The sequence below is a fragment of the Hippocampus zosterae genome, chromosome 6 (assembly GCF_025434085.1).
Source record: "Hippocampus zosterae strain Florida chromosome 6, ASM2543408v3, whole genome shotgun sequence".
NCBI lineage: Eukaryota > Metazoa > Chordata > Actinopteri > Syngnathiformes > Syngnathidae > Hippocampus > Hippocampus zosterae.
Genome location: NC_067456.1, coordinates 8,878,291 through 8,902,501, shown reverse-complemented (window position 1 = coordinate 8,902,501; position 24,211 = coordinate 8,878,291). Strand labels below are relative to the sequence as shown.

Sequence of the window (24,211 nt, the reverse complement as noted above, 5' to 3'; positions counted from 1 at the left end):
CGATGGCGCACTGCCGCAATGACGCTGGTTGTGCATTTGCTCCATCTTCCTGAAAGCGCCGATGGCCTTTAGCCCTGACAAGACAGTCTCATCGCACTAATCTCCGATTAACTGCTCCGGATGCCGATGTCGTTTTCATCTCATTCATCAAAGTTGCTGTGATTAAAAGCGACATTTGGGCAGATGCTTTCATAAATGCCGTTTTTGACTCCGAGGGATGCGATGAATCGATGGCGATAAACAAAAGGCAATGAGAACACAGACGGATCAAGTGCCAAGTGTTTTACTTCTTATAATCTCGTTTCCATCCATAGGCAGACACGTACAGCAACAACATAACAGACATTTGAGGAGACATTCCAATTTTCTTTGAAACTTGTTGAACCCGGTTGTGTGTGTGTGTGTGGGGGGGGGGGGGGGCGATAAATAGATCATGGACACAACAGTATTTCGTGACTTTACAGCAGTCTCACCTTATCCTCATCCAAAAGGACTTTTGATAATCTTTCCACATGATCATTATTTCATTTCTTTCGTTGGACAGAGAAACAGATCTTAAGATGCAGTGGAACCTCGAATGATGAACACAAACCGGTGGAACCCCAATTTGATTCAGATTTTTATCGTTCAGTAATTTGCTTTTGCAATCTGGGCTCTGCTCTTATGAGAGAAGAGAAGACAGTGCTGTCGTCAAGTTTCTGACCCAGGTCGCCATGGTAACGAAAGGCAAGACTCATAGTAGTAAATGGTGCGGGGTGTAGTCGTTCACTTGCCCGAGGCCGGGCCTAAAACTGGACAAGAAATAGGATGTTAAGTGTCGTATACTTCTTGATCCTTGGGGTATTTTAACAAAAGCCTGTCAGACAATCTCGTTTTAATAAAGGTCCAAAGAAATGATTTTTGCATCTCATTTCCTAAAATAAATAAAATCAGAAAAACTTTAAAGGGGATGTCAACCCCTAATTTCTTTTTACAAGAATGTTCTATGTAGCTCCACTAGTATAAACACGGCATCCTGATTAATATTGCCTTTGTGGAATATGAGTTAAGCAGGGGGCGGCCATTTTGCCACTTGGCAGCCATTTTGCCACTTGCTGTCGACTGAAAATGACATCACAGTTGCTCATGGCTCAGGTAACGACCAATCATGGTTCAGCTTTATAAAACAAGTAAGCCGTGATGGCTAAAAACTGCATACACAATATTAATTTGAATGCTGTTTGGACTAGTGGAGGCGCATACAACGTATTCTTGTAAAAAAAAAAAATTGGGGGTTTACTTCCTATTTAACATTGAAAACAAGTGACTACACAAATGGGATCTTCCTACTCGGCTCATGTATTTTATTTTCGAACAAATAATAATAATGTCACAAAAGAAGCCATGAAATGCCAAACACACGTCCAGAGTGTTGTTTTTTTTTTTTATTCTTGCTGAACACGAGTGATACTATGGCCTCACATTTTATGCCTACAGCGAAGTTGGCGCTTCTTTTAGAAGAATCAACAAAGGGTGAATTGAGGCAACAGGACTCCTCTTGTTTGTTGAAGACATTTCTACCTTAATCCAGACAGCTACTTCAATTCAAAACTTTTCAAGCCAACAGACTCCACTATTTATGCCTCTAATGGGTGTGTCGCCTTGGGGTGGTTTCACAATCATGTTGTTGTTGTTGCTCAGCATTGACTGGTGAATGACCACGCTGCATAGCAATCGCTTGTTTACCTGCCCCGGTGGTGTAATGGCTCATTAAGTTGCCACTCTTTACGGGGAATGAGGCAATCCTTTGGGGACAGGTTGGCAGGATGTAAGCAGACCATACGTGATGCTTATCTAGTTTGACAGAGATGGCTTCTTTGAAACCAGGCGGCGTTCTTTTCATCCAGAAGTGCAAAATTGTTGTCTTTAAAGCAGGCATGTCCAAAGTCCGGCCCGCGGGCCAAATCCGGCCCGCGGTCGAATTTCATCCGGCCCTTGGCCCCTGTCATAAAATCAGTGCCGTCTGGCCCGCAGGTTGGGCGCAATGGAACACGTGTTGCATTGACTGAGGTCTCGTAGACTGGTGAGTGATGTTTCATAGAGTACTGTTTCCCTCTAGTGGCTAAATGAGTAATAGCATTCACTAAATGAGTAATAGCATTTAGACACTGGAGGGCATCACTCACGAGTTAACAAGACATCACTCCGTGTTTATATTGACTGATATGTCATATTTCAAATGATCCTTGCAGTTGTGGATATGTGTATTGGTTGTTCATTTCCCTGTTGTTCGAGTCAAAGGTTTTGTGACTATTGAAAAGTCATGGTGATACATTTTATGTTTCAAATCAATCAATTTGCACTCAGGAGACTTCTGCTTAAGAAAAAGTCAAGTGAATAAGCAGTTGCATGTGATATACCTGTTTCAAATGAACCAAAAGAAATTCTTAAGATTGTTGAAATTAAAATAAAAATGGAAATGTGAAACAGACTGGCTTACTAAAATTTGTTGAACAATATTGTTGTTCAATGTAAAGAATGTCAGCCAAGGTCGGCCCCCCGACATTTTACCACATAAAATCTGGCCCCCTTGGCAAAAAGTTTGGACACCCCTGCTTTAAAGCAATGTGCCCTCTACTGATGCTGGGCCTGTAGAAAATGTTGTTCCAGTTGCTTGTGAGTGGCCCCTCAATTTGATTTAGGAACGTTATATGCAATGTTTTTCTCTTTCAGTTGTGATTTGTAATAAGTGTTCACCACTAGATGGAAGATTTCACATTCAATTTCTATTTGAAAAGGAGACTATTACCAGGAAGGATACTTTGATACACCATGCAGAAACACTATACTGTGTACGGTTTACTTTCCCCTTAGCATGAAGCCTAAGTGCACAAGCTATTTCCGATCCGCAGGAGTTTTTTTAGGAGTGATTTCCCCCCGTTTAACGTACACTTTGCTCTTGCATAATTGTTGATTCTGGGGTGACACCTTCAACAACCAAGAAGAGTCCAGTTTCCACACTTAATCCTTTGCGGATTCTTATGACTTGGACGAGAATCACTACAAAAGCCAAAGAAAAAGTGATTCAAAAGTTAATCAATGAATGCCTGCAAACATCTGTATTGACTGTTTTTTTTTTGCGCGTATCAAGAGGTGTGTTTCCGCGAACAACACCAGAATTCGACCACAGGAGGTTTTGAGGGAACATTACAAGTTGGGACGGCATTAGCGCAGTACATGTAGTTCCTGGGAAATGGGGGGGCGGGGGCTTCTTGTGGGATAGTATGCTCAAGGTCCAGGAACCTTGAGATCTTCAGCAATAAACATTTCTGATCAGATACAGATGAACCTAAATATACCAAAACAGAAATGTTCAAACTCCACATTGTACGACCGCATGGATATTGGAATTTTAGAGGTTCGACTGCATTGAAACAATTGAGAAAGTCGGGTCTGTTATCAAGTTGGCGTCAAAAGAAAGCCTCGCTACAAACCAATGCATAGGAAAAAACAGCGTGGAAGGACAAGGTGAGCGTTTGCATTCATTCGCGGCACAACACATTGTCAGCTCGCACCAGTGATATTCCTCGCGCTCATTGACGCAATGCCGCTCCGTCTGTAAAGTGTCTCTCGGTGACAGCGCTAAATTATCGGCACCTCTCAGTCATCAGACACCATATCAAAAATATCCTCTATTTAAACGTTAAAAGTCTCTGTTAGAAAAAGGCCTGAAATATAGAGCGATATGATGTATCAAACATGCTCGTGTCGATTTGTATAGAAAGGAACATTTGATGCAAATTAATACTTCCTCGACAATCCGTGTCCATAATGGTGAGATGGACGATGAACACGTTGTCTGTGACGTACGGTGCATACCCACGGAACATCAGTTTTGCCTGGCTTCAGTCCAGCAGCTAACGGGTACACTTCTCAAAACATTTTTCTAACCACCGTTTAATGCTTACTGTAACCGAGGAATTGAGGTAGATGACATTGTATAGTCCTCACAAAGCCACTGAGGATTTATGTAAAATTGTAGACAAATACCCCCCCCCCCTCCAAAAAAAACCCCCAAAACGCTTCGATATTCTATCAGATTTAAATACATCAGCGCCTTGAGATATGTGATTCTTCTTGTGGTGTGCCCGCCTTGGCCACTAGGGGGCAGGAAAACACGTATACTGTACACATAGACACATGAAGGACTCATTCAATGCCAAATCACCCGTTGGGTTGAACCAAGCTCTGATTCAGAGACTGTGTCGTTTCTAAATAAATCACCCAACCGGTGACAAACAAGGCTTTGCTTTGTGCGTATGACATCATTGGTTAATTCGACATATTGTTGCCTCCTAACACTTGAGCCCTCGTACTGCTTTGTGGGTGTTGATTGAGCAAAATGTTAAAATTCCCGAATTTGGAGGAACCTCTTGAGGGAACTGTCACACTTAATAGCTAATTTATATATATGTTATGATATATAATATGTTTATAATATGTTAATTTTAAAATGTTCACGATGTGCCATGTTCAGTAAACTCTTCTGAAATGTGGACAAAGTTTGTTTCTCATGTTATGGTTGTGTGTCGTGACTTTGTGAGGACAACAAAAAGCATCTCCTCCACTCTGACTTCAGTCTTCTATTTGCACAACAACCCACCTCCCCAACCTCATTTCACTGTTGCTGCATCAGGTTTGCTATTTTTTTCCCCTCCAAGCAGGTGCTCAGAATCCAAAGGCTGGATTTATCTCCTGTTGGCAGAGAGCCATCAAAAATAAGATAGATGCCTGGCTTCCACTCTCCAGCATCGCTTTGCAGGTGGAGCCGTGGGGTCTCAAGAGGGACCTGCAAAGGAATGAAAGAGAGCAAAGGCATTTAGAGGGAACGCAGACAAGAGCCACTTGACTGAGTGGTCGCCGCGACAACTATTTGCACTGAGGGAAATGAAAGTATCGTGAGGCACACACACACACACACACACACACACACACACACACACACACTAAAATGTGAGCAGCGAGCCATCTGGAGTATTTTGAAAACAAAAAACGTTTTTGTGCCAAGACATTGTATGGCCCATGGCCCTCTTTAAAGATCCTGTTTTTGGTCATCTTGTTGCATCACTTCAAAGAGCACAATATCATGTCTGGAAGACTGCAGAGGTAACGTCCGCCACAAACCTTTAACAATCCCCGAAGGAGCATAAAAATCTGTTTCAAGACATCACATACTCATTTATGAACATCTCAAGAGGGTGACACACCCACGCACACACATTGATCTACTGTATTTCCTTCTGCTAAAGCTGAGGCAACAAATAGCCGCCATGGACTACTAGCACCATGTGTCTTGGTCCCGTGCATGGCATCTGTCAAGCTGGTGTTCCCAACCAAAGTAGATGTGGCTGTCATGCTGACTATGACTCATGTATGTATCACAATGGACAGTTTGACCATAACAGACACGGCCTGCAGCGCACACACGGCACCGGTAACGCTGCCGTGAGGCTCTAATGTCTTCACTTTGAAAGGTTGACTTCAAACCAGTCAAGAGGTTTTAAGCTGTTTCGGTTTACTCTCACGCTAGATATAAAACAGAGAGAAAGACATGTTGAGCATTTCAAACAGTCACATCGCTTTGCGTTGTAGTGCACTAGCTTAATTCTAACATAATCAGAAATTCCATCGATGGGTTGACGAAGAGTTTCGAAGCTGCGCTGTTACAACACTTTAACCAACGGTTGTTTGAACGCACATGTAGACAGACAATATAACACTACAAACAGGACTATATTCTTTATCCTCTGTGAAAAACCATTAACTCATTCCATCCCAGCCATTTTCACTGGAGCAACCCCCTCAATCCCAGCGTTTTACTGGATTTTGACTGATCTTACAATGCCCAGAGAATATTTGGTTCTAATTAGAGCTGTCAGTTTAGCGCGTTTTTATTGGCATTAATTTAAATGAATTTTAACTGGATTAAATTTTTTCTCGCGAGATTAACGCGGCACGTCACAAGCGGATGTTATGGTGCTCTATAAATACACCAGAAACAAAACAACAAGCGCGCTGCAGAAGTCCACGCCCATGTCTCTGTTTTGCCAGCCATGGCAGCGCGAGACACCGAAAACGGATACTTAAAGAGTTTATGAATGGAGAGTTTCCTTTTAAAAAGTTGCCAGATTGCTCCACTGACAAGACCAAAGTTACCTGTTCTTCTCTCTCTGTGTATCATACAGGTATACGATGTATGCCACTGACGCGATTGTTACTTATTTGGAACTATTTTGTGTGGAAGGTTACAGCGTTCCGTGTCCATATAAATAGAGCGGGTGGAGCTTCTCTGTGTTCGTCTGACAGTGATAGTGCGCTGCTGTTGTAGCAACCTAGCGAAAATTAAACGTCTCCAGTGTTGTCATCGAACCAAGTGTAGTCATCCGAAATGAGGTAGACACAAAAACCGTAGAGACTTCCGCGCAAGAAGGACCAACATAATCAACATAGCCTGACTGTGTTAGGGGGAGTGAAACCCCCCTCTTTCAGAATGGTTTGCCCCAGCAGCACAGGGGAAGTGCTTGCGCTTGTTTGTACGGCCGGCAGTTTTGAATACAGCGGCATATAACGAACACTGGTGTCTGGGGTCTCGTTATTCTCCAACAAACATACAGAAACAGACTGCTGTGTTCAAAGCAAACTTGAGAAAAACGAAGTATGCAACCATGGTTTAAATCCACTATAGGCTGAGTACTAGTGTACCTTAGATGTGCACTTTATAATGTTATATTGCTCCGTTTTGATTTCATTAAAAAAGCTGTTAAAGCAGCTGTTTTGTGACAAAATATTTTTTTCACTGTTGTTGATGGACAGTAATAATGTGTGAGAGATTATGTGTGAACAACTGCTCCAAGTGAAAAATGTTCATGTAAAATTGAAAATTGAAAATGTTATTTCAGTAAATATTTGCATTTGGCACATAGAAAACTGATTCATGATTCCAAGTTGATGAGAGCATTAAAATGGGGAAAAATAGGACAAAACATGTAAAAGGAAATTCAGAAACGATAAAAAATGTGTGAGTAATCACGATTAATTTTTTAGTTCATTTGAGTAACATTTCGTTAAAATGATTCGCAAATAATTTCTTTTATTTTGTCGGGGAGGATGGAAATTGATTAATTGTGCGTTCATTCATTTCAAGGAAGAACGAGCATGACATGGAAGAAATTCATCTTCTATCTCGAGGCATCGTGGTATGTTTTTACCATTGCGCAACATATTAAATAAATAAATATTTTCAAGCGGCATAATTATATTGAGTCGTTGCGGTTACGACCGCGCACACAGGCAAGCGCACGGCACTCGTTTTCAAGCATCATTGATGACTCAAGTGAGCCAAATTTCCACTTTGAAAGTCAATGAACTTTTCGCGTGGTTTATGCCAACAACTTTTAGGCACGCAGGAGGTCAATTATTTTGCTTTGACGATTCCCTTCCAATGATGTTTTTTTTTCAATCGCCCCACTAAAACGTGATAAAAACAAACGCGTCGACGAACTCTTGGCAGAGCGCCGTCCCTGACACGGCGGCTAATTAATATTCACTGGCCAAGCGCTTGTGCGTAGCTCACTCTTGACACCTTTATTACGCTTTATTGCACACTTTTATGGAGCGATATGCACTTGCCAGTTTGCAAAATGGGAGGAAAAAGAGGCACCGCGAGTGTCAGGCGGCATTTGATGTTTTTAAGACACGGCCAACAAATCAAACGTTAAGCTCCGAAGTCATTACTCATTTCATAAAGATGTCAAAGCAAGAGACCTATTGATTTTGAAGGGTGTCCAAGCCAAGAGGTTACATAAGCGCGCTAAATGTTCCGCGGAAGGCGCTCCGATTCTCAACCAGTCTTCCAACCACAATCAGAAAACGCTCGAACCAACAATACGAAATGTTAATAAACCAGTTTGATATTTATCAAACTTTTTCCTATAAGTACACACTTTTCTGGATTATATCTTATGTCAGTGCGAGAACCTTCTCGATTAGGGTAGAAAACCAGAGAGAATTGGTTAAAGGTTGCACCTATCAATGTAATTTTCAAGCCATTTTCCTCTCCGGCGGTCGCTTTGCTAGGAGGACACGGCGTTGGCTGCACAGTGTTCTGGTTAATTACGGAAGCAGCAGGTGTAATCATTTGCCCAATTAGCTTTTACACTTCAACGCTTCGCTCCATCGCAAAGTGAAAACACACGCTGCACCGGTGTGTCATTTATCAGCGGAAGCATAATTGAGCGAGAGGCTCCATTCGTAATTTCAAGTCATCGAGTGGAGGACGCGCAAGACAAGCGCGACGCTCTCGCTTGATGAAAGACGCCGTTTGAATGGCTGCCAGAGATGCGCCGGGTACTGTTTGGGTGGAGCGTACGTGCTCGGCGAGGTACCGAGGAGATTGTTGGCGAGTGGGAGTCGTACATTGTCAAGAGGGGCTGGGATGCGAAAGAAAGAGAGAGGTGGGCTCCGGATGAACAGTGGTGAGCAGCTGCAGGGAGTAGGTCAACACGGTTGACTCAGTCCTGACTCACGGCGGAGGCGGTGAAGATCCACCTCCTCCCTCCATGCCCCTTACAACTCTTTCCCAAAGCCAGGAGCTAATACGCAACTATACATAGCCGCTACAACAGATGAAAACCCCCAGTGTGAGGATCACTGAGGATGCCAAATGAGGTAAAATGAACAGCACAAGTCAGTTAGCTTCATGTAAATTTATCTGACTAACCAAACATTAGCCCCGACGAGGGCAACGTGTCTCTTTTGTCTCCTTTTGATTTTGTGGCTTTTATGTTAAGGTGACAAGTACAAGTATATGCTCCTGACCATAATTACTACACATCAACGTGCTTATCGGTTTTGATCAGTATAAGGCATGGGCATTGTTGTACTCAAGTGGCTGGCTATGTTTTGAAGGGTTTGGGAGAAGTCCATCTATCCATCCACCCCTTTTCTGATTCGTTTTTATCCTAACAAGGGTCGCGGGGCGTGCTGCCTATCCCAGCTGTCTTTGGGCAGTAGGCGGGGGACACCCTGAACCGGTTGCCAGCCAATGGCAAGCCACACACAGAGAAACAACCATCCGCGCTCACACTCACACCTTGGGACAATTTGGAGTGTTCAATCAGCCTGCCATGGATATTTTTGGAATGTGGGAGGAAACCGGAGTACCCGGAGAAAACCCACGCAGGCACGGGGAGAACATGCAAACAGAGCTGGAATCGAACCCGGTACCTCTGCACTGTGAGGTTGACGCGCTAACCACTGGCCCACCGGACCGCCCTTTTGTGAAATCAAATGAAGGATATATTTGTTTCCTGTTGAGTTGTCGTCATTTTAATTTGAACACTTCCAAAAACTTCCACTATTAAAATGAATATTTGGTTTATCCCTCGTCAACTGATCTTAGCTCATAAATGGAGAGCCACGAACCTTCTGCAATATGATAAAATGCTTGTGAATCAAGTGAAGTTGCATCAAGGCCTTTTTAAAATTGCCTTATTTTTCGATACAAGAAATGCGAAGTTTAAACTGAAATATATATCGATGTTTGCAATTGCCACATGGCAAATGTTTGACCCTGGGGAAAAAAAAAAATCAATAAATAAAGGCTCCTCAAAATTACAACATTTCTCTTCAAACGAAGTTATCGATTGTTCCTCAAAGAGAGAAAAACAAAACTTATTTCGAGCCTTGCACACACTTGCCGTTTTGTCGCCAGCATATTTGGGGGTCTGGCCTGTTTTCAACATTGCTTAAAATGTTCAAAACCGTTGTGTGCATCCTGCTTGATTAAGACAAACATTCGGCGAGACGTGAGAATGATAAATGGGATTTCCTGCGTTCATTTTACCCTGCCGCAAACCTGCTGATCTGGATCAGACTCGGATGAAAGGCTTTAATTAAACTTTCATTTAACTGAATAGTTGAACGTTACGCCCAGCGATCCCGCTTGCTCGCGGCAAATTCTGGTCAAAGCAGATAAGATTTGACAGTTACATGAAGATAAATCCACTTAGGTTGACTCTCCTGCGATCTTGTGCTCGTGTACAAACAGAATGAGCGACTCATTACAAAACAATTACTGGAAGCACATTTTGGCTGTACCTAGCATTCACAAGCGACAAAGGACGTAGATCAACGCAACTCCTTTTCCGGGTCGTGTTTTATCATGACCACTTGTTGCTAAGGAGAGTTGACTTGGGTCACCATCATCGTCACCATACATCATTAATTGCCATGTGGATTGGGGAAGACTCACACAAGCAGCATTATGAAAACAGAACAAGATTTTCTTAGCAAGAACATGTATGTGTTCCCACTAGTACTCTGATTAATACTGCATCGGTGGAATAAGAATTGAACAGCTAAAAATGTATCAATATTCATCCATTTTAAGAGTCCACCATTTTGGCAAATAAAAACCTCGGTTTTCAAACGTCTCTGTTGTCGACCAAATCGGTTTTCGACCAGAAAATTTGAGATTTTTACACCTCGGATTATGACCGAAAACCGATTTTCGACCAAATTGAGCAAACTCGAATACGCCACTCGACTCCTCTCGGCTTCCTTACACGAGAAAGTGTAACGTTCACCGTTAGCAGACGTGTTTGTTGTGATTTATGCAAATCTTTTTTTGTTATTTCTGAATAGTGTATTAGCCCCTAATCATGGGCTTGTAAAATAGTTTTGGATTTCGAACAAATCGCTTTTCGAACTGGAACGGATTATGGTGTACTAGCTGGTTCGCCGCCCTCTGGGCGGCTCATCAGCTAGTTCCTGCGGAAGGCTGGTAAGGTGGTGGTTCGCCGCCCTCCGGGCGGCTCATCAGCTAGTTCCTGCGGAAGGCTGGTAAGGTGGGCCTTCGGCCCACAAAAGTGTTGTTGCTTGGTTCAACTTTTTGTTCATCTTCATTGCTTATCGCGAAAATAAAGAGATGTTTAGCTCTACTAAATAACTAACAATTTCATTGCAATGCTTGTGGGTAGACAACATTTTTTCGCTAAGATGCCCGCGCGATCGTAGTGAGCCACTGCCTGAGCGGCGCAATGGCGCGGTGAAGTAGGTACGTTTTGAAAAGGGACAGACGGAAGGACAGACCGCGTGCGGGACGACGCGCAATATATATATAGATGGGAATCTCCCGTTGCGATAAATCCCCATCTTAAGTCGGACTCCTGGTCCGGTCTTATTAAATGTAGCCTTATTTTTCTTGGAAGTCGTAGGCGCCTGTTCTTTCTCCTGGCCGAGCCGTTTCCTCTTCCCAAAGACCTTTCTTTTTTTACTCATTTTGCTAGCTCCTGAGTTTCATTTTAGCGGTAACCTATCACGTGACCGAGAGGCACTGCCTTCACCCGCGTCAAGAGTGACATACTGTCCACAGATGTAAGAGAGATTCCGGTTCATTTTTCAAAATAAAACATCTTTCAGACTATGAAATTAATAAAATGGAAGTAATGTAAGTTATTTATTTTTTCTGTGCGGCCCGGCACCATATGACCGGTCCCCGGCCCGGGCGTTTGGGGTCCACTGCTGTACATCACATTGCGATTGTGTGCACCATGATCAGTCTCTCGTCATAAGAGGGCACTGTCTTTTAATTCCAGTCTAGGTCATGCAATGTTGCAATGAATAGTTTCAATTCCCTCTCTCTACTGACTAGTATATTAGCTAGTAAGGCAGCCAAAGTGCTTATGTGTTGTGCCTATCAATGACGTTGGCTGCACGCCACTGTGTAGAACGCGCCGCTCCATTCATCTCAAGTGCGCGTGTTGTGTCAGTGGCAACACACGTCGCGCCAGACTCATTAGCCTGAAAGAGTACAAGGTAAACAAGTGGAATAGTTTGCCTTGATGAGAGCCATCACTCTATCTCTGTTAAACATCACTTCATTTCGCACACTCGTCAAAACACGTGCCGCTTTGTCTTCCCCTTGGCTCAATTCACACGGATGCATTATCCAGCTTTTGGATTGAAAGGCAATGTCACGACTTGGGTTTGGATTCATCTGTAAGGATATCTAAAGTTATTCATGGTTTAAGGATTATTTGAGCCAGCGGCACATTATTTCACTTTACATTATTTTCTGTATAGTGTAATGTTTTTGGGAAACGAAAACAACATGGGAGGGACCATATTTGCGACAGTATTTACATGTCAGACTGCAAATGTGTGACAAAAGGCCACTTCTGAGCAGACCTCGGCACACAGGAGGAGGCCGTACTGTACTGCCAGATCTGAGCAGATGGCGTCATTGGACATTTTCCATCCTCGGAGGAAAAAAAAAACATACGCCTGATGTGTCTTTGAAGTGTTGCACCTGTCCAATTTGGCAGCCACCGCTGTCGCCTTGACCTTGAGCCATCTCTTTGCGGAGGTACTGAGAGCCGCAGCAGCACATGTGGCAAGAACTGTCTGCCACCGAATGTCTGCAGATGGAAGACTGTGCTAGCGTTGTTTGAACCATATGTGGGGTCTCTTCACTCATAGAAAATCTTTGGATAAAAAGTGGAACATTCACCTTTTCGGAGGGTCTGTTTCCTTACCTCTTTCCAGTCGAGCCAAACTTGCATTACCTACAAATATACTGTACATAAGGGAGCCCATTAGCCACCTGTTACATCATCAATCTCTCCATCCATTTTCTATTGCACTCACTCTTCCTCATTAAGGTCATGAGTGATCTTGATCGTATCCCAGCTGACTTCGGGCAAGAGTCCGGGCAGTTATACACTGGACTTCTTGCCAGCCAATCGCATGCCACAAATAAAAACTGGCACTCACAACGATGGAAAATTTCAACTCAAACTCATATTATACCTTCCTTCCACAAGCTTGTCTGAAACCTGAGCGATGACCACATTTTCCGCACTATAAGGCACTTCGGAGTATAAGGCGCACCTTCAATGAATGGCCCATTTAAAAACGGTTTTCATATATAGGGAGCACCGTATTATAAAGTGCATAAGAATAGAAATCCATTATGCATCCACTAGATGGAGTTACGCTAAAGGGAATACAAAACAATTCAATACAGCTTTACTTATATAGAGCTTTCACAACCGCTGCAGCTGTAGCAAAGCGCTTTACGCAACATTTGAAATACTACGTCCAAGAAATTGGAATATTGATCTGTATGTACGCAACATTGGATTATAAGGCGCGCTGTCGGCTTTTGAGAAAATCGAATGCTTTTAGGTGCGCCTTATCGTGCATAAAATACGGTCGTCCACATACTGACGTGGTTAACTGCTGAACACGTTTGACATCAGTTACTGCCCAAAACAGCACCACTGAAATCCTCTTGATAATCTTACGCTGTGTGACATTCCACTGACTAGACTCTGACATTTGACCACTCCACAATGTTGTGCGCGTGTCCCTGTTAACGTTCCGGGGAGCTATAGATGACATATCTGTCCTGCTCATGACTGATTCGGTTCTTTTCTTTTCACAGTTAGACTGGCAATACTGTACTGGCAGATATTACGACAATAGACACCTCATCCCATCAGTAACTAAGTAAATAAAGCTCCCAAGCCACTAATTGCAAAAATGTGAGTTTTCCATTTACCGGTGTGCTTGAGCATTTGTGACAGATTTGTTGAAATTTCTCTCTGATGCAATAGAATCTAAAGACTTTTAATATAAACCTCTATTAATAGACACAGATGTGCAGCTCAACCCAACTAACACTGAGTAGGTCAAATTCCTCGATGTGTACATAACAATGTACTCGAGCCACACGGCATCTCACACGGCATCTTCCTATTAAATTCAATTTAAAGCAGCCCGGTGCTTTTTGCGTAATCTGTTGGCAGATGGACAAACAAGACAGCAGATGTGGGTGAACATTCACATGAAAATTGTTTATGTAACACATCGCCGCGCCTAAAAGCCACGACGTTTGCCCCACATTTTGTGGGCTCCGTCATGGTTTACTTCAATGTATTCCTTGCCTCGCCTTTCGTTTCAGAGGAAAAATGTGCAAGCGGTTGCAGCTGAGTCGGGGGGCTGATGTCAGCGCAAAGGTCGTGTGAGGCGCTTTGCGTTATCTGCTGTAGACTAATGCAGCTAATTAAGGGCATCACCGCAAGGAAGGTGCGACTATTCTCAGCCCACCCAAGGGGATGCTGTCTCCCCAACTCGGCCCGCCGGACATGCGTTTTTTTTGTTGTTTTTTTTTTTACACAGCCATACAAACTCAATTTAGAAGTCACATGCACACAAAGCGCTCACATACAAGCACAGCAGCACTATTAAACATGAAAGCTAGTGCCAAATTATTATGTGATGTCGGCTTTATGAGCAAACGAATGTTTTCGGCACCGTTTGCTCCATAGATGATGCGAACTGATGACCTTACTGCCTCTGTTACGGACTTTTGCCAGGCACAATTCGAAAGCAATTACCCTCAAACAGTACAGAATTGGTGTTTGTTTCTGCCAAAGGCAGAAAATGGTGGATTTTTGCATATCCAATATGCAAAGCAAGATTAGGGAATTAGGATGGGTGCATATTTCTTCTCAGAGCCAGATAAGGAGCTCAACTTTCCACCAATCATCTTCAAACCGTATTTGCAGAGTCATACATTGCAGAGGTTGGTCCAAGGTAAAATCAGTGGGAACGCGTTACTTGTCGGAGGACACAATGTTACAGAGGCAGCTGAGCTATTGATGATTCCGTTTGGCAAAGTTCTAACTAGGTTGGAAAAAATAGATACATTTCAAATTTGTTCTTATTATTTGTCAGTGCAAAAATGATCTCGTCTGACTTCGCATAATATCCAAATTAGCAGTGTAGAGCTTGTTTCTCCCCGTCAAAACACCACAATGTGTTTGAATAATATTTGACGAAAGACTGCAAAAGTTACTGAACGACTATTCCACAGCTCTTCAAACTATTGATTCAATCCCATCCGGTCACTTCCAAAGCTATTTTTACGTCAGGGATTTGAAACACAAGGAAAGGAGATTTTTTTTCTCTTCTTATTTGCGCCATGAAACCATGAATTAATCAATGGTTCTCCAACCTAAGTTCCCTCGACTCGTTAGTAACAGGAGCCTCCATACAGACAAAGATACCCTTGAGTTTGATCACAGTCGTGCGCACTCGCTCCTGAAATATTCACATCTCTATATTTCCCTCAACACTCGACTTAACATCCATCCCGTCTGTTTTTTATATCACCTGGCTTCATTAGTATCGCGGCTTAGCTCCAGTTAAGCACAGGCAATACGCGCAGTGCGCAGAAGTCCCGAGGCCAGATTCAAAACGTGCTTATCAGAAGAATCACAAATAAAGTCACACATGATATAAGCAAATAAACATATACGCAGCCAAAGATGTATCAGTGCAATTGCCCCTTTTGTTCCTTGTGCCAAACACACACACACACACACACACACACACTCACCTCTTGGTCTAAATCTGTGTGCATACATCCCGGAATCCACGGCGATGGCGCTTGCTTCCATTCCGCTTATATTTCACCTCCTTTGTCGACCATTTTCCGGGCCTCGCTGTTTGATTAATCCCCAAAAAATAGGACTAGAGTAGAAGGCGCTCACTGAGTGGAAAACACGATGAATGATTGAGGATTGTGTATGTCAGACAGGTCACGGGGGCTTTTCGTCAAACCGTGGTTGTGGTCGATTTGCGCAGGATTGTTTTCTGGGGTTTCAGGGAACCCGGGTGGGGAGGTACACAAGGCGGAGGGGGAGGAGTGCCGGCCTTGGGTGGAAAACAGTGGCTGACCGAGAGGCCGCCATTCTCCAGCATGAGTTTGTGAGGAAGAGGAGGGGAGGACGAGGAGCAGTAGTGCACAGGGCTGAGTCGCATTTCGTTCAGATCGGACTGCAAGTGCAGCTCTGCGTCGTCCACGTCATATTGCAGGTCACAGTCCGGGCAGTAGCCGTGATATTGGACCTTCTCGCTGAAGCGGACACGCTCCCTCTCGCGGGGCTCCCTGCCGGGGGCCTTGGTGCATTTGTTCTTTTCGTGGCGGAGAAGTGGCATGGGTCTGGGCAGTGTGGGAACCAGGCCCGACTCCGCAACGCCGCTTTCATTTGTAATGAAACACGACGTCGGGGAGAATAAATCCCGGTTCGGCTTCAACGAAAAAAAACCACCGTTCTTCAATAAGGATCCGTTCGCTTTGGATAAATTCCCTGATAGCACTAACGTCGGATGAGGCAGATTCTTCCCGTTGTGATCCTCGGCTCTCACCGAGGTAACTCTGGGTGGCGGCAAGGGCGGGTGCACCTTCTTGTGTACGGTCAGGACCGCGGGAGGGAGGGCGAGGAGCGGGGCCACGGGGGCCGGCGGGATGAAGAGGCAGTCGTCGGCGAAGAGCTTCATCTTCTCCAGGCTGGACGCCGTGGTGGTGGTGGTGGCGGTGGAACTGGAGCTGGAGTTGAGCGTGTCTGTCTTGGAGCTATCCGTCAGGCCGTCCTCCTCCAGCTGCAGGTCGCACGTCAAGGTATCGATATCGTGGACGACCTGGCCAACAGAGGACGTGGCGCATCATGAACGACAACGACATTCGGGGCCAAGAGAACCGCAGAATGAATGAGCATGATCGCGTATCTCCTCGTTCTAATCTGTGCGTTGAAAAGCTTAAAGCCGAACAATTTCAACGGCTACACTTTGATTGAGGGAGGCTGATTTGGGAGATGAAAAATCGATTGCGATATCACACTGACAACCGCACCGTGTGGAGAAAAAGAAATAGCTCAGCGATTTATGGGGTCGGTCACAAGCCTGCCAGAACTGCACCTGAGTGATGGACTGCAAAAATGTCATTCAGCATCACAAGTGAAAGAAGCGGCAAACAACAACAACAACAACAACATCCGGCATGGAAATGTTATTTGTAGCTCAAAGCTGGTGATCGTAAAGGTGAAAGGACCAAGACTTGAAGACTTGACCAGAACCTGATCCGAAAATAAATGGACAATCTGGATCCGATCCAGGTTCAAGCTGGTTTGATATTTCAACTACAATCAAATTCAGTCAAAACCGGACTCCCGGGCACCCAAATACATCAGATCGGATTTTTTCATTCATTCATTCATTCATTCATCTTCCGAGCCGCTTGATCCTCACTAGGGTCGCGGGGGGTGCTAGAGCCTATCCCAGCTGTCTTCGGGCAGTAGGCGGGGGACACCCTGAATCGGTTGCCAGCCAATCGCAGGGCACAAACAAACGAACAACCATTCGCACTCACACTGGCACCTAGGGACAATTTAGAGTGTTCAATCAGCCTGCCACGCATATTTTTGGAATGTGGGAGGAAACCGGAGCGGATTTTTTCATGTAAAGTTGAAAATTGCTTCAGAATGTGAAATTTGAAATAGATCCAGATAGAACGTGGCTCGACATTACAGCCTTGATTCTGGCAGACGTGGAAAATTGGAATCAAATCTGGAATCCATTTTCGATGGAGCTAGACTTAGCTTAGACATTGGGATTGCAGGTCAGCTGGAGCCTATCACAAGTCTCAAAAGGTGGTGTGTGTACATGTTGGACGGACAAACGCCCATTTACATTCACACTTATTACGGACAATTTTGAGTTCCAGTGAACCCAGTTTTGAGAGCAAGCCATGAAAACACGTACACGAGCGTGGGGCGAACACTCAAACTCCACACAGGAAGGCCCGAGCTGAGCCTCAAACATGGAACCTTTCAACTGTGAAGCAGATGTGTTAACTACTAACCCCACTGTGGTGCCCTACAGTGAAATAAAATAACATTAAAAAAATTATACAGTGGTTTAATTTTTTTTTATCAAGATTAACAGCATCATCTTTTGAGAACAAAATGGAGCCCAGAATTTGCAAAAGTGTAAATTTTCCTCCAGCCAATATTGTGTATACAATTCCAGATCATGTTGAAGATTCAAAATGTTTTTTGTTGGATCATACCGAAATCACAGTCTAAATTCGATCCAAATCCACAGAATTTTTTTCCCCTTCTTGACGAAATAAACACGGCAAAACGTGTCGTAGCTGCAGTGCGGTACGTTTCAGAGAATGCGGTGTTGCCATGACCGTCAGACAAATAGCCTCCAAAACAGTAGAGGACGTTTAAATAATATCAGATTGCAGCTCTGCAAGCCACCGAAAATGACAGCAAGATGATCCATCTTGGTAATGCGCATAGTGTGCCAGGTTGGAAGAGGAGACGACGAAAATGCATTGTGGGAGAATCCAATAAACACGGTGAGAGGAAATTAGGCCAAAAAGGGAGCGATTTAGAAAGAGTGAATTCTCCAGACAAAGTCGCTGCATACTGTGCGATACACAAAGAGGAAGTATCTCGGCAGACTATACTGCGATGTCGGAGAAAAGAAGAAAATATTCAAGTGTCAGATATGCTACGATCACGTAAAAAAATTGACAAGGAATTAAAACTCAACCAGACTTCAATTTTTGGCACACAAAGGGGGAAAAACAGCAGAACAACAAGTGTGCAGGAACACAAAGCGGTCGAATGGTTATTATCTGAGGCCGTTAAGTGCGTCACCATCAATGGGGACGTACACAAAGGAAACAGTTTGGTTAAAATGACATAAAAAACAGTCTTGGGACAAACTATGTTTGGATATTTTTGCTTCGGTGTAGCCGTTCATGTTGCTTTAAGCCTTTCATGCGCCCTGCAACCTGATCACATGATAAGCTGTCCACTGTGGTAACCGCTGTCCCTGAAAGGGGTTGAAGTCCATTACGGTCTCCTATGTTGAATTGACTATTGTCGTAAGATTGGGTATACAAATGTAGAAATGTCACACTACTTCGCCCTTTCTGGAAGCGGGACGATATTTGGGGTCAATTACACGAGATTCGCATGGAACGGCTAACGATATATACATAGATCGTGGACTTCAGGAAACATTCTTCTCCTCAGTTGCCCCTCACACTATCCAACTGCCCTGTGTCAACCGTCGAGACCTTCAAGTTCCTGGGAATCACAGTCTCCCAGGACATGAAGTGGGAAGCCAACACTATCTCCATCCTGAAAAGGGCCCGGCAGCGGATGTACTTCCTGAGGCTGCTGAGGAAGCATGGCCTGCCACAGGAGGTGCTACGACAGTTCTACACGGCAGTCATCGAATCAATCCTGTGTTCTTCCATCACGGTTTGGTTTGGGGCCGCCACATAAAAGGACAAAATCCGACTTCAACGGACAGTTAGGACGGCAGAAAAAATCGTTGGCACCGCCCTACCCACTCTTGAGGACTTGCACACTGCCAGAATCAAGACAAGGGCACGGAAAATCCTCCTGGATCCCCCGCACCCTGCCCACCACCTTTTTCAGCCACTCCCCTCAGGCAGACGCTACAGATCCATGCGCACCAAATCCAGCAGACACTTAAACAGCTTCTTCCCTCTAGCCATTAACTCCTTAAACAGTCACTGACATAGTCACTCTTCTTGCACCACAAAATGGTACTACAAAACTACTGGTTACTCTAAAATGGTTCAATGATTTTGTTGTTTACGATGATACTAGTGCAGCGTGTTATACTGGAGACAAATTCCTTGTGTGTTCTACATACTTGGCCAATAAAGATGATTCTGATTCTGATTCTGATTCTGATAGAGGAACTTCATCCTAAAGGAGGCGAACCCAAAGCCAAGACTAGAACCTAGATCCACAGTAAAGTGCTGGAAAAGACTTTCATCTTCCTGATCTGGCCTCTTCTGAACTTGCACGCTGACTATAGCGCCACGCTAGCGCCATCGCGATGCATCAGCAATCCTGACCGGGCCCACTTCTGACCCATTCATTCAACTGCGTGACAACGATCCCGTCAACGACCAAAAGAGCAAAACGGTCAGCGGTTGATTGAAAACCTTTTTCACCACCACTGATCTTCACCATCTCTTGTAAAAGGATCAGAACTTAGCAGACATGAAGACACGGCTTTCATGCTTCTTGCACTGGGGAGAGGATTCCACGAGGCGCGGTGTGCCTTGAAGCTCAGATGGAGAGCCGCTCATTTGGCCGTCGGTCCTTTGGGAACTTTCTCCCATCACTGTGCGAGTTCTTCTTATTCTTGGTCACCTTTTTACAGCGGCACTTTCCTACTCATTGAGATCCTGCTATTCCCGTATTTTGCTTTCATTGTCCACAGATTCAGCAAAGCCGAGACTGTCTTGAATAAAGGAGAGGTTTATTTTCGGTCAACCATATCAGAGTACAACTAACCAGTCAACGGGGTTGCCGTATGAAATATAAAAGCCAGGCAGGCAGTCTTTTCTCCCCTCAAGAGTTTGAACACATGATGTCGGCCGGCATAGCACCTCTATTTGTAATGCAGTTCCCCTGTCTTTGCTTTTTCTCTTCTTCCCGAGTTCGGTCAGGCATAGAAGAGAGCAGCATATCATGCAGAATCTTATTTCTCTGCCAGCACAGCAACTTTATTCGTCAGCAGATTTTTGTCCATTTCGGGTAAAACTCAATCTTGATTTTGAAAATAGGACGACCTCAGCACGGAATGTTTCTTTTGAGGCACACCTCGCACTGTGTAACAACGGAACGACAATACGGTGCATTTGATGTCATCCGGTGATTACTGAAGGATGAAAAGGAGCACATTGCTCTTTGGGAACATCAAGTTCAGGACCGTTTTTTTTTTTTTGGTTGCCTTTGTAATATATCTGTCTATAAGCTCTTCAAGGCAGTCCATTCAAGCTTGTGGTGTAACTTTTGAAATTATCATAAAGCCCGGCAGGGCAGCATGTCAGATCTAGTGGTTAGTACGTCTAACTTTACAGTTCTGTGGTTTGGGGTTTGAATCTCTGCTTCAGCCTTGCGGTGTGGCGTTGTGTATGAATTTTCTGCTGGTACTTTGGCTTCCTCCAACATTCCAAAACCACGCATATTAGACTCATAGAAGAGTCGTAACTGTATAAATGGTTTTTGATATGCCCCCTGTGAGTGTCAACCATGACCGTAATGAGGATAACAACGATTGAAAATGGATGGAGGGAATGATGGATCAATGAACAGCTGGAAGGTGTCTAAATATCCATCATAAAAATGACAGCAACAGCGAATGGCTGCAATTCATTTTGAAACAGCCACATATTCTGGCCCACGCTGTTCCCTTCTTCTCAAGACTTGTGATAGAAATTCTGTCTCGTGTTTAGACCGACAGGAGGAGAAACTGAGCGCGCGCCAAAAAGGCGGATAATATAAGGGCCGGGCCAGATAAAGTAATGGAGCTTAACTCTCCCCTCACTCCTAAAAGGGATAATTTGTTGGGACACGTGCAAGACGCGAGCGTAGTATCCCAGCGTGCAGCCGCTGCTGTAGGCCAGCCACCATGCGGGCCTGTGCCAAGCATCTGTGCAGGGTGCCTCCTCAGAGCGAGGCTCGCATCCAGCACCCTGTCTAACAGATATGTGCATTTCAAATGAATTATCAGCCAACCCTGGCACTGATAGCACCAGCCCCTTGAGGCGTCTTTTCAGCCTGCGTGGTGTCCCAACAAATGATCCTCTGTACAATTTCCTGCAAGCAACAAAGGGGGGGAAATGAGGAGCCAAAAGTAGGGAGAAAAGAATGAGCATCTCACACACACACGCAACACAACAAAAGATTGATTACAGCACCTTCAAGCATTTGTTTATCTCCAATGCCTGGTGGGAGACATGGAGAAAACAACAAAAAGTTGTGGGACATAAAAGCAGCAGAAGTTGCGCATGAATGTCTGTGAGGCTTTTTCTAAAGAGTTCTAATCTTTTGACAAGAGGCCTTTCAATAAAAGATGATGAATAGTTTGCAGTCGGCAGGTGGTCCAAGGGGTGGGGTGATGATGAAACGTGATGTAAAAATCATTCCAAATGAAGGCAGGCTCACATTCCTCAAAGCCTGAATGTTGGTAAAATTCATGGGGGGGCTCACACCTCCTCCTGTGCCACATGTTTTTCAGAGCAGGGGGAGGAGCAAGGAGCTGTGCGTGTGTATCAGCAGGGGTTGACAGTACAAGCATCCATTAAAAAGACGCACATCATGAAGTATACACTGTGTCTATATATGTGTGTGTGTCCGTTTACCTCTTTGAGCTCCTTGGCCACATCCTTGAGGTCACCCAGGATGGTCTCCAAATTGTCCACGATGGTCTTGATCTCCCTCTTCACTTGCACTTTGGACACTGCTCCTTCTGCGCCGTCGGCTGTCCCGGACATACTTGACACTTTACGGCCGGCCTATTTCCACCAGCATGCCCACCAGTGAAATCGTCTTCACACCGCGCCGAGGACACTTTTTGGCCATGTCCACCCTCCCGTGTTGTTTTCTCTCACTGTACATCGCAGGCAGCCCGGGCAGGACGGCAGCGGCTGCCAGGCGGCGAGCTAACGCCGTCCTCCCCTGCGCATGCGCACTGGCGTGTGACCGCAAACGCTTCGGTGTAAATATTGTCTCATAATGTCTACGAGAATGTCGACTTTGATTTTTTTGTGTGTAATTCCGTTTTGCTTACATGACTAGTAAAAGCAAACCAGTCATCCACGCAGAGCATTTCAAAAGAAAACGCGTCAAATTTAACGTATTGTTAACAAGACTATGGAGTTCGTTAAAAAAATAAACAAGAGCACTCTGAAAAAGGAGATGATGTAGAAAAGCAGACACAGCGCAGGAAGTTGGCCGCATAAATGAAGCGACCTCGTTTGTTCTAATTCTCCACAACTGTCGACTATTTTCCTTATCTTAACACTCCTCCCTTTTCGCATTTGTCGTTGGTAAAAATGTCCCCGGAAAGAAAGCCGGCGGCTGTTAAAGGCACTCCAGCCACGGTTCGGCGAGCCCGCCCGCTCCGTGTCATCGTGTCTCCATCACGGCTTCCTTGGAGAGTGTGGACTGTCAAGCATCGGGGAGAGGAAGACGCTTTCTCGCCCCCACCCCCTTCGCTCCCTTCTTTCTACCTCCTGCCCCTCGCTTACTCGCTTATTATTGTTGCCACTAACTGTTTCATGTTGGCGTTGAAGCATGTTTGACAAATGTGACGATCCATCTACATTGGGTATAAACAAGTCTACACACAATTCTTCAAATACTATACCAGATTGTTAAAAATTACACCTAGATGGATAGTTTCAAAACTTTCCCCATTTATCCAAACTATTACACTCACCAGGAGAAAAATAAAAACGAAGGCTTTATTAATTTTAAATGTGTGGCTTAATTAGTAATTAAATAGCTTCCCTTAGAAAAACGCCTAAGAGCTGAAAAATACTCTATATACATTTCACTTTTCAACACACGGGCAGGCCGTTGTCCATGTTGTGCGCAACAAAACGTAATGTGTAATTTACTGGTGGACGATATACATTGGACAACGAGGAAGACCCAAGGAAAAACAATGCTTCAATGCATTGCAAAGGATTGCAAGGGGTCAACCAGAAACAGCAAACAATTTGCACACTGGCATGTTAAATCACAATTTTTACAAAAAGTCTACTGAGGGAAGTTTTGTCAAGCCCTCGTATGAACAAGGATCGGCAAGCACACGCGTGTGCAGTTAAAAATGGGCGTAGGTGACATAAAAAAACAATGTCATGCTGAGTATTTTTAAAAAGCCTGAGTTGGGCTGACCTGCCCAGGGGAGGATCTGTGCTTCCCCTGAGACTCAACCCTTCACGACCCTCAGCAGGCGATGGCTTGTGTGTCCCATTAGGTCCATAATGTGAACGGAGCTGCGCTTTGAAGTTGCTGAGACCCTGCACCAAAGCATGTTCATCTTAAGGTAGGAGGACATACCGTATTAATTCCAACATTGTCCATGCATGTTTAACTGGCAAATGTCATGTCCACTCCACTTTTTGGTCCCATTCTATTCTCCATAGTGTATTTTGCACCATTGAAAGACCACCCGCCTCTGCATCGTTCACATCAAAAGCGGAATCATAAACAATTCAAAATATCAGACACAAATACATCATCAGTAAGTTGTTCTTATTGCAACTTGACTTTTTTCCTTGAAAGTGACAACTTTTTCAACTGTTGTGGCATTAAAGGAGGAACATTGCAGTAATACTTAGTTGACGTTCGTATGTTGTGGTCCTTGGGGGGAGGAGTTGGAGAACCGCCGCTTTATTTGACCATGCGTGGAACAATCTGCACCTTTCAGTGCGTCAGAGAGGGTTAAGCGCGTTCTCGTTTCTGATTGG

General features: G+C 44.4%; 1 protein-coding gene across 1 annotated transcript; it reads right to left on the bottom strand.

Moving 5' to 3' along the window:
• Window positions 1–267: 267 nt before the first annotated feature.
• Window positions 268–24,201, bottom strand: prr16 (proline rich 16). The gene is made up of 4 exons (XM_052068071.1): window positions 22,097–24,201; window positions 15,446–16,530; window positions 4,643–4,828; window positions 268–791 (listed from the first exon to the last, which is right to left on the bottom strand). The coding sequence occupies exons 1-2, from the start codon at window positions 22,226–22,228 to the stop codon at window positions 15,664–15,666; spliced, it is 999 nt and encodes a 332-aa protein (XP_051924031.1). The 5' UTR covers window positions 22,229–24,201; the 3' UTR covers window positions 268–791; window positions 4,643–4,828; window positions 15,446–15,663.
• Between the last annotated feature and the right edge of the window lie 10 nt (window positions 24,202–24,211).